This window comes from Propithecus coquereli, unplaced genomic scaffold (assembly GCF_000956105.1).
Source record: "Propithecus coquereli isolate 6110/MARCELLA unplaced genomic scaffold, Pcoq_1.0 Scaffold248, whole genome shotgun sequence".
Lineage (NCBI taxonomy): Eukaryota > Metazoa > Chordata > Mammalia > Primates > Indriidae > Propithecus > Propithecus coquereli.
In genome coordinates, this window is record NW_012148041.1 from 2,794,437 (window position 1) to 2,806,189 (window position 11,753).

General features: G+C 44.7%; 1 protein-coding gene across 2 annotated transcripts in view; it reads left to right on the top strand.

Moving 5' to 3' along the window:
* Nucleotides 1-11,753, top strand: part of LOC105812237 (chromosome unknown open reading frame, human C6orf89) — a 31,564-nt gene that overhangs the window by 16,823 nt on the left and 2,988 nt on the right. For both annotated transcript variants that reach the window (XM_012646640.1, XM_012646641.1), the window contains 4 exons: nucleotides 5,138-5,292; nucleotides 5,404-5,543; nucleotides 6,714-6,843; nucleotides 9,945-10,068. In XM_012646640.1, the coding sequence (XP_012502094.1) occupies nucleotides 5,138-5,292; nucleotides 5,404-5,543; nucleotides 6,714-6,843; nucleotides 9,945-10,068 (549 nt within the window). The remainder of the gene's footprint in view (nucleotides 1-5,137; nucleotides 5,293-5,403; nucleotides 5,544-6,713; nucleotides 6,844-9,944; nucleotides 10,069-11,753) is intronic.

The window sequence follows — 11,753 nt, forward strand, 5'->3', positions numbered from 1 at the left end:
GGCCTCCTAGAGCGCTAGGATTACAGGCGTGAGCCACCGCGCATGGCCTAAAACTTTTTTCTTATCAAATAGAAGCTCGTTATATATTAGAGATATTAATTCTTTGCCTCTTATGTGCAAATATTGGTCAAATCTGTCCATTTTTTCTTTGTAGCATTTTTGTATATGTCTTGCTTAGGAAGCCTTCCTTCCAGGATTATAAAAATTGTCCCCTGTGTTTTCCTCTAGTTATTTATTTTTGGTTGTTTTGAGACCAGGTCTCACTATGTTGCGCAGGCTAGACTCAAACTCCTAGGCTAAGGATCTACCCACCTCAGCCTCCCGAGTGAGCTGGGACTATAGGTGTGTGCCGCTATCCTGGCTCTTCTAATTATTTTTTAAATTTTGTTTTATCTATTTACATCTTTAATCCAGAATTTATTTCATTATATAGTGAAAGGTAGAGATCTAATTTTATTTTTTTTCCTGTGGATGATTACTTGTTCCAATATGATTTACTTAATACATCTTTTCCTCACTGAATTAAAATCTACCTTTACTGTGAATTAAATACTCATATATATATACTAGATCTGTTTCCACACTCTTTTTCTGCTTTATTAAGCTTTTGACTCTATGTATTTGCTCTATATAGCAAAATATATATCGCTTCCTCTACAAAAGCATACAGTTGGTTCTCATTATCTGTGGTAGTTATGCTCTGTAAAGTCCCTGAGAACATGGAACTAGTGAATACTGAGTCATGGCCTTTAGGGGAGATACAGAGTAGGCTCTTGCAAGCCTTTGCCACATCAACCAGTCAGTTCACAACTTTGTTTTTTGTATGTTTGTGTTTAAAGATACCTTATTTAATATATATTATTGATTCATTAAGATTAAATTCACAGTCAGCAGCACTATAACTCATGCCTGAACAAAATGTCTCTAACACACATATTTTCTCTGTAAGGCATATCACGGCCTTTCACTTTTAGGAACACCAGACAGCACTTCAACAGTACACACGGGGGCTTTTTAAAAAATTAACAAATTTTATTTTTTAGAAAAGTTTTGGGTTCACAGCAACATTGAGTGGGGAAAGCACAGAGAGTTCTCATATGCCCTCTGACCCCACACATGCACAACCTCCCTCGAGGGCCATTTTAAACAGCAAAACCACCATCGAAAAGCACAAAAGTGTGAAAAACATGGCACTAAATAGATAATGAAAAGGACACTTGTTTACAGTATGAAAAATGAAACAAAAAGGCAGAACATTGTCTCGTTCCACACTACCTGGGATTTACTGCTCTGTGGATGACTGCAAAAGCCCTGCGAGTATTGATTTGGAGGTAACAAATATATTTTAGGGAGTAGGTGAATTCACAAATAGGAATCTATGAATAATGAGGATTGATTGTACTGTTTAAACTATGGTAGATTTATAGAATGCTTTAGTATCTGGTAAAGCAAATCCCTTATTTCTTTTTCAAGAATTTACTGTTACAACTCTTAAAATTCAATAATAGAAAGACAACCTGATTAAAAATGGGCAAAGGGTTTGAATAGACATTTCTCCAAAGAAGATACACAGATGACCAATATGCACATGAAAAGATGCTCAAATTCATTAGCAATCAGGAAATGCACATCAAAACCACAATGAGATGCCACCATAGCCTCGAGAATGGCTATAATCAAAAAGACAGTAACAGTTGTTGGCAAGGACATGGAGAACGTGGAACCCCCATACACTGCTGGTGGTAATGTAAAAAGGTGCAGCTGCCTTGGAAAACAGTTTGGCAGTTTCTCGAAAAGTTAAACATAGAGTTAACCATATGACCTAATAATTCCACTTCTAGGTATATCCTCGAGAGACCTGAAAATGTGTCCATACAAAAACTTGTACACAGATGTTCATAGGAGCACTATTCAGAATAGCCACAAAATAGAAACAATCCAAATGTCCATCCACTGATGAATGAATAAACAAAATGTGGTATATCCATACAAGGGAATATTGCTCAGCAATGAAAAAAGAAAACTACTGATACATGCTACAACAAGGAGAAACCTTGAAAACGTTATGCTAAACATTATGCAATATATGGCCTGACACAAAAAGCCGCGTATTGTATGATTCCGTTTTTGTGAACTGTCAGAATAGGCAAACCCATAGAGAATGGAAATAGATTAGTAGTTGCTTAGGGCTGGGGAGAGGAGTTGGAATGGGAAGTGACTGCTAGTGGGTACAGGGATTCTTTTTGGAGTAATGAAAATGTTTTAAAATTAAGACAGTAGTGATGGTTGTACGACTGTGAATATACTAAAACTGACTGTATTGTGCCTTTTAAATGGGAAAACTTTACAGTATGTGAATTTCATTTCAATAAAGCTGTTTTTTAAAAATCTATTGTCTACACAGAGAAAGTAGAATGATACTGCTTCCCTCCAGCCCTGCCTTCCTCATGCCCTGCGTGGAGACAGCCTCGAGCCTCCTGGTAGCCCATGAGCAGGCAGAGGGGAGGGCCCTCAGGCCCATCGTTTGCCCAGAGTCTATCACATACAGCTCTCACTGTGTTCTCTGACTGTTCCTGTGCCTGAGGGGAGTGTCCTCCATAGATTTTAAGCGGTGACTATACTTCATAATTCATTTATATTAGCAGCATGCCTTCTGGCACTTAAATATTTCCATATTCAATTTGAGCAGGGGACAGATAGCTTGTTACTATTCTACTCATTCGCTCTTCTAGATGAACTTTAGAATCCAGTTGTCACAGCCCCACCCCACCCCTGTCTTCACTAATAAGAAACCCTGATGTGCTTCTAAGTTGTATTAAATTTATATATAGTGTATGGTTTGGGGGAGACTTTATATTTATTCTTCCCCCTGCCCCAGGATCATAGTATGGTGCATTTCTTTATTTATTCAGATCTTATTTTATGTCTTTCAGTAAAATTTTATAGTTTTGCCTTTCTTACTAAATGTATAGCTAGTTATTATGAATAAGATCATTTTCCATTTCAGCTTTTAACTGATTATGGCTAGTGGTGTAAAAAAGCTATTGATTTTTTATGTATCTAGATATCCGTACTTGTATTCTACCACCTTATTAAATTCTCTTATTAGTACTAACACTTGTACACTTGAGTTTCTTAGACTTCCAGGAAATACCACCCCACGTTTTTCTCTTACTTTCTTATTCATGCTTTCTTTTTCTTTCTTGATTTTCCTTCACTAGGTTTTCTTCCTCCCCCTGCTTTTTAAGCCATCTCCACCTGGAAACCCCAGCACAGTCTGCCTGGGGTGCCTCTGCAGCCACTGTTTCCTTACCCCCACCCTCCCATGCCTGGCACCCCCCATGCTCTTCTTGCCTCTCTCTGGCACCTCTGGAACTTCCTGTCACCTTTAACTTTCAGTTTGTTCATTCGTAAAACGAGAAGAGTGGTGCCTCCTCAGTAACCGATGTAAGGTGACAGTGTCTAGCATAGGGCCTGGCACTTCATGCATTAGCCTCCTTCCCCCTCCCCCTTCTACCCCAAGTACTTTGGAAACTGAAATGTTGTATAACTATGACATGTCGTTATGATTATTTATACCTCGTTGTGTGTTCATCACCATAGTTCTTGTATATTGGCAAGAATTCGTCGTATTTGGCCCCTAATAAGAAACATTTGAAAATATTGGAGAAGACAAAAAATGTACACCTTTGCAACCCCAGGGTGCCACTGAAACAGGTGGCACTAAAGGATCTTCCACTGGCCCTGGAGGCGCATGGTGAGCGCTGGTGGGAGGAGAGGCCCCTCCCGGGAGCGGGAGCGGCTGCGACAGTGTCCTCTGGTTCGTAATCTGCCCGCAGGCTGAGAGGGGCTGAGAAGGGTAGGTGGCAGCTGCCCCAAGGAATCCCAGGGGCTGTGCGCAGGAGAGGGAGGATGCTCAGGAGACCGGTGGCCGAGAGCAAATGCAGAACTGCCCTGCCGACGACTCCCTACGCCCCTACGCCCCGCTCCCACTGCCTTAGAGAAAACAAGGATAAAGTACTTACTGCCAACTACAGAAAACGTTTTGTGGTTAAGAATCAGGTTTCCCAAGTGTGTTCATTGGTTTAAAGAATTTATTTCGTTTCAGCCACATTTTAGTGGTCTGTTGTCTTTTGTTCTAGGCTCTCTCCTGATTTGGTTTCCATCAGGTTTTAATCAGAACCATCTTCAGAAACATTTTGGATTCAAAATAGAGTGAAAAACAAACACATCTTTCAGAGAACACAGATGAAGCCCAGAATCGAGCAGAAAGTAAACAAGAATTAATGGAATAACATTATGGACAGGATAGCATCAGAGGGAAGGAACAGAGAGAAACTGGGATAGGCTGTGCAGAAAGAGAACCCTGTCAGGGAAGGAGCCCACCTGGGGAGAGTGTCAGGGAGCTGGCACTCATGTGAGCGTCCGGTGGGGGTTCTTCCATTTCTGACCAACTCTGGTCTAGACCGTGGGCTAGAAATGATGATTAGTAGCCCCGCCCCCCAGAGCTGGGATAGAGGCTGTCTGTGGGCAGGTGCAACACACTTCTCTCCAACAATGGCCCCTGAAAAGTGCTCTCCTCTCCATCCCTTCTCCTTTCTGTGCCCTTTTCTCACTCCTCCTTCCCACCGTCATCCTGGCTCCCATGTGCTTGTGAACCAAGAGTCTAGGTGCACACCCAGAGTGTGTGAGAAGACCTGCGTTAGGTCAGTGGTGGTGGGGTCACCCTTTCTATCTGCCCCACCTCCACGTGCTGTAGACATTTCAGACGTGTGGGCCACCAGTTAGATGTCGGGAGAACTACATCTTCAGCCCCATGTTGCTGAAGTTTTTCAAGCTGTTACACTTTATTTGTTGGTTTGATTTGGGAAATACATGTACATGTTAAAAGCTATTTTCCGCAAAGTATCAAAAAGTATACAGAAAGCACCCTTCTTTCCCGCCCTGTCTCTGGGCCCTCTGCTCCCTCCTCAGAGGGTGCTTATTTCATATGTACCTTTCTAGAGGTCTCCAGTGCTTGTCATGGTTAGCTTTTAAAAGTTACCATGACGTCTTTCTACTTGCATTGCCGAAGCCGCTCGATTTATTAGCTGTGCTCTTCCTGTGTCTGCCTTCTCCATGTCCCTTCCTCTCTCAGACTTTGACCTCTGGGGGACAAACGACAGTGAGCAGAATGAGTCAGAGCCTGTCCCTGCCAACTGCACTGGCTGTGCCCAGAAACTATCCCTGAAGGTAGTGCTCCTAGAAGATGCCCCAAAGAAATTTGAGAGGCTCCATCCTCTGGTGATCAAGGTAGGCAAGAGGCCCGATTCTCACCCTGTTTAAAGGCTAGATCAAGCTCTGCAAAATTTCTGACAAGTAACTCTGCGTTGTTTTGTTTGCTTTGTTTGCTGCCTTGCCAAGACGGGACAGCCCCTGTTGTCTGAGGAGATTCAGCACTTTTTGTGCCAGTACCCTGAGGTGACAGAAGGCTTCACAGAAGGGTTTTTCACCAAGTGGTGGCGTTGCTTTCCTGAAAGGTGGTTCCCATTTCCTTACCCATGGTGAGTGTGAAAAGGGACACTCAGTTTGTGTGTGGGGAAGGGGCAGACCGGTAATACCGGCAAAACAGTAACAGCAACCACGGGGACTGCCACGTGCCCAGCATGGTGTAAGCACTGACAGACACCCTCCGAGTCAAATGCCAGGAGCTCACTGATGAACCAGTGAGGAGATACAAAGGGGATGGACAGAAAAGGTGTGTCACAAGGAGGGGGGCCATCATGGGGGGACACGAAGATTGCCTAATAGAATTTATTTCTAAGTATGTGTTTAGCAGTTTATGTAGAATGAGGCCTAAGCGTCGAGGGTGGAAGAGAGAGAGTGAAGAATAGAATTGCATTTCCTGGCACTTGTTTGTGCCAGGTGATACACCTTGGTGTTTAGTGTCTGTTGCTCATTGATAACACTCATAATAGCTCTGGGAAGTAGGAATGATTATTGCCATTTTTCAGATCGGAAAAGTAGAAATCAGACAGGTTAAGTGACTTGCCCAAGGTCACCCAGCCAGGATTGAAACCCAGATTTGTTTTCCTCTTCCTTCCTGTGTCCTACAGAAGACACGGTCCATTCTTCGGAATTAATAGTGCTCTCCAGCAAGGAAAGGAAAGCCAGTTTCCATCTTAGAACTGTTCCAAAAGAGAATTAAAGTGTCTTTTCAGGCTTTTTGTTAGATAATTTCTCCATGCTTCCACCTTTCTTTAATGTGCCATTTATTTGCATGGCAGAATTCCAAGTTTGACAAGCTAATCAGGCTTCACACTGCATGCCATTCTGCCTCAAAAGAAGGGTCATGGTTTTTGTTCCCTCCTCCTCCCTCCTCTTCTCTTCCCTTCCCCCTCCTGGCCTGCTATTACTTCAGTCTCTTTTCCAAGACAGAATGACTGGATTGCTTCTCTCCTTCCTCTATATGTTGTTTTAGCTGCACTTTATAAACACTCCACCCACATGTACAAATCGTGGCTGTAGAGTTTATGCCTGTGCGTGTACACGTTATAATTCATTGGCTTGACACAGCTGTTCCTCATAGACCTAGTACTGAAGATACTCTGCTGATATTTTCCCCTCTTTACCCACCACCCACAGTTCCCCCACCCTTGCTCAGCTCTCTATTAGTCATGCAAATAGGCTGCCTTGCCCAGTTTAATAACCTTTGTTGTTTCAAACTTTTACAGGAGAAGACCTCTGAATAGATCACAAATCTTACGTGAGCTTTTTCCTGTTTTCACTGACCTGCCATTTCCAAAAGATGCCTCTTTAAAAAAGTGCTTCCTTCTTCACCCAGAACCTGTTGTGGGGAGTAAGGTAGGAAATTTTGAGAGGACTTGGATCTAGAATTATCCTCATTTGTGACCCGGACTGATGTTATAATCGAGGCCTTCCCCGTGTATCAGCTTAGAGGGTGAATTGAGAGACACTCACGTAATCTAAACTTCTCCCCTCCTGCTGCCAGGCCCACTCTGTTATGAAGGCATGTTTCCAGAAAGTCTAGTCTGCAAATCTATCTCCGCCCTCAATACCTGGGGGCAAACTGCTTTACCTTAAAAGAAGTGGAATCCTAAAATTTGAACTAACTTGAGTGTACAGTTAGTCTGACTTTCCTACATCAAATTAGAAAGTAAGCAAGGCATAAATGAATGGCATGTAAATAAATAGTCTACCTTCTTCATTTTGTAGATAGGGAAACTGAGCTCCAGAGAGATTAAGTGATTTGCCCAAGGATACCAAGCAAGTTGATAGAAGGACTCCCCTGACCCCCACGTCCAGGTTGGCTTTCCCCAGAAATATTCATAAATAAGAGACTTCAGGTAGAAAACTGCAAAGGCAAAAAGCTTGGGAGCCTGCGGGGATTTGATAGGCACATGCTAGAGGCAGGCAGCCCAGCTGGGCTGGAAAAGCCCCTTCTGCTCCCATCATTTCCCACCTCAGTCCAGGGCCAGGTGTCCAGAGCCCACATTTACTTCTCTGGGGGCCAGTGGACTGGGAGAGCTGTTCAGTGTTTGTGTCTGTTTACTTTTCTCTGAATTGTTCCTTTGTTGAGTCTCATTTCTAAGGAAGGTTTTTGAGCCTGGATTGGTTTGGAAGAATTAAAAGGATGTATTTTCCTTTGTAAAAAAAATTAAATTTCCCAAACTGTGAACCCCTACCAGCTCTGGATTGTGGCTTCGATCTCCTGATACTATTGTTTGGCTCCAAATTTGCTGAATTGTGTTAAAGGAATTTGAAAGCCTATAAAAACAATCATTTTGTCTAGAAGTGAGAACCTCTGTCTGCCAGCACTGGGGTGGAGACGTTGGGTTCTTGCCTTAGATTTTACAGACGTTTATCCTGCTGTCTCCGGCTAGAATTCAGGGCCCTCGTATGATTTCATCTTCATAATTATGATATAATTCTGGGCGAGGGCCTTTATCTTTTTCTCGGTTTTCCCACTTGAATGCTGGAGTTAATTTCACCAGCCTGCTTAGCACCAGGGAGCCCAGCCAAAGGAGCAAGTACAAAGTTACTCAAATGCTTATCAAAGGCATCTTGTGGTTCTTGAGGATGTTTGGGGAAGGGCAGTGGCCCAAATAGGCAACAATCCTGAGAGTCTGGTTTCTTAGAGCATCTGTTCCCCCACCCTGGCCCAAGCTCTCCTTTCTCCCTGCCTTTGTCTCCCCACCCTGTTGTCCACAGCCTGAGCAAGTCATGTGTCTGTGGGCCCAGAATCCAAAGGCAGCCTTGGAGTGGAAGATGAGAAGTGGAGACTTGGTTGCACTGGGGGAAGAGGTGGGGAGCTCCAAGGCCCACTTCACCCACTGCACAGGGCTGCCTGGGGCTGGCCTGCGCCATCCTGCTGTCTGTGTCTTCCCATCTTAGGTGTGGAGGAAGGTGATACCACCCCCTCTCAGGCCCGTGGGAAAGAGGGATACATCCACTTGTTTTTGGTCCTCTAGAATTTTTTTCAAGACCAGATGTTAGGGCTTCTGCCAGTGTTAGTATAATATTAGGGCTCCTGACAGGTGATAGCTACTGCGTGTCACCACAGTAGCTAGTCCAATGGCTCTAGTGTTGCCTTGGAAACAGAATCATGGCCAGGGTCTATGGGAGCAGGAGAGAGACCAGGGGAGATGGGGTGAAAACTCCAGACTCTGGAAGCCCTGAGTGGTGAAGAGAAAACTAGGACATGGCCCTGGGAGTCGGACTTTTGACCCCCGCTTTATGCCAGCATATAAAGGGCTTCCCTGAAGGGCAGGAGCTAGGAGCGGGCAGGGAGGGGAGGCCCCAGGAGTTTTCTCTCACCATCGAAGTATGGAGAAAAGCCTGAGCAAGACCTACCTTCTTTTATCCCTGTTCCTGCCTTGTCCCAGCCCCCTCCCCAGGATGCACAGCTCCTCGCTTGGGCACGTAGGAGGTTGCACTTAGCGCTCGTTGCTGGCAGTAGCGTGCCCTCAGCAGCGCAGCGGCTATGTGTGCAGGTGCGTGTGCTGCTAGTCTCCTAGTCTCCCAATCACAGGCCGATCTTAGTATCATTAGTTTTCGTTGTTGTTGTTTTGGGGTTTTTTTTTTTTTGAGACAGAGTCTCACTCTGTCACCCTGGGTAGAGTGCAGTGGTGTCATCATAGCTCACAGCATCCTCAGACTCCTGGGCTCAAGGGATCCCCCTGCCTTAGCCACCTGAGTAGCTGGGACTACAGGCATGGGCTGTGACACCCAGCTAATTTTTCTATTTTTAGTAGAGATGGGGTCTCTCTCTTGCTCAGACTGGTCTCAAACTCCTGGGCTCAAAGAGTCCTCCCGCCTCGGCCTCCCAGAGTGCTAGGATTACAGGCATGAGCCACCATGCCTGGCCTCTCTTTTGCTTTTTTTGAGACAGGGTCTTGCTCTGTCACCTGGGGTTAGGGTACAGTGGCATCATGGTAGCTCACTGCAACCTCAAACTCCTGGGCTCAAGCAATCCTGCCTTAGCCTTTGGAGTAACTGGGACGACAGGCGTGCGCCACCACGCCCAGCTAATTTTTCCATTTTTAGTAGAGATGGGGGTCTCACTCTTGCTCAGGCTGGTCTCAAACTCCTGGGCTCAAGCAATCCTCCTACCTGGGCCTCCCAAAGTGCTAGGATTACAGGCATGAGCTACCACACCTGGCCTGTTATTGAGGATGTTGCCCACTAAATCACACAGTATCTGTTTGGGAGAGCCCGTAGAAGAGATTTTACCCTGGTCTTCATACCAAGGGATGCCATTCTTAGGAGAAACTAGTTTGGTTTTGTTTTTCAAACATAATTGCGAATTTTGTTATTGGTTCCGTTTTCCTCTTTACTGAGACCAGGACCTTAGCCTTAGGTGTAAGCATTTTTGTGTACTAAACTCCCAGGTTTTATTCTGTTTTCTTTTCCTTCCTCTTCCTGCCCCTTGTTCTTTCCTCCAGATGCATAAGATGCATGACCTATTTACCATTGGCAGCGGCGAGGCCATGTTGCAGCTCATCCCTCCTTTCCATTGCCGAAGACACTGCCAGTCTGTGGCCCTGCCAGTGGAGCCAGGGGATGTTGGTATGTAGGGCCCCAGGAGGGCAGGTCAGCCATGGGATCTTTTTAGTTTTTAACTCAAAAAATATTTTAAGAATCAAGTACTGCCTTCACAGAGGTTCTATTATGTAGACTCAAAAATAGCATTCTTTTAGTAACAGGGTCATTGTTTGTGCTTAGAAATGGAACTAATGAGAAAATGTAGTGTAGAGAAATGTCTTGAACTTACAACATTTAGAATGTATGTGTCTGGTCATAGAAACTTCAAGTTAGAAGGGATTCTGGAAAATATTTAGACCAATCCACCGTTTTACAGATGAGGAAGTCAAGACCCAGAAAGGAGAGGAGACCATCCCAAGGCCCCACCATCAGTCATACAAAGCATTGAGTCTTAAGCATCTGAATGAAGTCAAGCCAGGAGAGGGACAACTAAAGATTAGAGGAAGCCTCTTATGTACCCATCTTGCAAATTAACAATAGAACAGTATATAAGGACAGTGGTCACACAAGGAAATGTTACCTTCCGTGTGGGTCCCATAGCCCAAGTCACAGCCTCATATTGATGACTCACCCTTAGCTCTGGCTCCATGCTTTCCCAGCTATGACTTTCCTGTGCCTTATATCCTAAAAATCTGTTCCAAAGAAACAAGTTTGAATCAACTGCTGTCAGTAGCAATTAGCTTGACAGCAGAGTTTTCTTGGCAGAAGCAAATAAATCAGACAGCGTCACCATTGAGCTCCTTGTTTTTCCTGTCTCACAAAATCCAAGTAAGACCTGGAGACCTTGGCAGAGCCCAGACTGGTTTTCTAATTGATTTGTTTTACTTCTACCCATTCCGAAGACCCCTGAATTCCTGGAAACCTCTCACCTTATTGGAGGCTTTGAGTTTGCAGTTTGCTTTAATCCAAGTTAAATAACTTATTTCAGTTTAGAAATGAAAAATAGTAATGTACAAATCAAGCATTAACTAATAATGGAGCACAGTTGGCCTGGCCCTTGGGCAATTCTTGCAAAAAAGAGGATTCCTGTATGGAAATTGTTCTGAACCTATTTTCCTGGAGCGCAGTGACTCTCACACCGGGGTGACTATTGCAAAAGTCTGTGTGGCATGTTTGGGTTTGGAGTGTGTGATTCGGATTGAACAAGTTTCTGTCTTATGTTCTACAAATACCTAACAGTTCAGACAACTGCAGAAACACTTAGTTATCCAAACTCCAGATGACCAGCTCCCACAAGCACCCAGAATGCCGATTACAAAAAAAAAGGCGTCTGGCAGTCATGAAGGAAGCCTTGAGCATTAAATGCTGGTGCAGATAGTCCAGGGTAACCTGAGATGCTGAGGGGGGCACCTGCCGTGCTGTGACGAGCCTGCTTGGTGACCAGAAGGAAAGGAGCCCTGTGGTTAGCAGCATCTGCGACAGGCCAGCCACGTGACAGCAGCATGGAGAAGGGAGGGGAGACTGCAGAGAAGAGGAGGGCAAGTCTGAGAGAAGGGAGGGGTGTGGAGGCCAGCGGGCACCTGAAGCAGCGGCAGAAGTAGAAGTAATGGCTGCAGTTCCCACGCTTAAAAATGAGGACAGGAAAGCAGACCCTGACAGTGAAGAAGAATTCAGTGGTTAAAGGACAGATGGCAGCTCCGGTACCTAGGGACCCTTAAGAGTGGCATTGCGACAAGCAGGTTTTATGATTTTTTTTTTTTTTTTGAGAC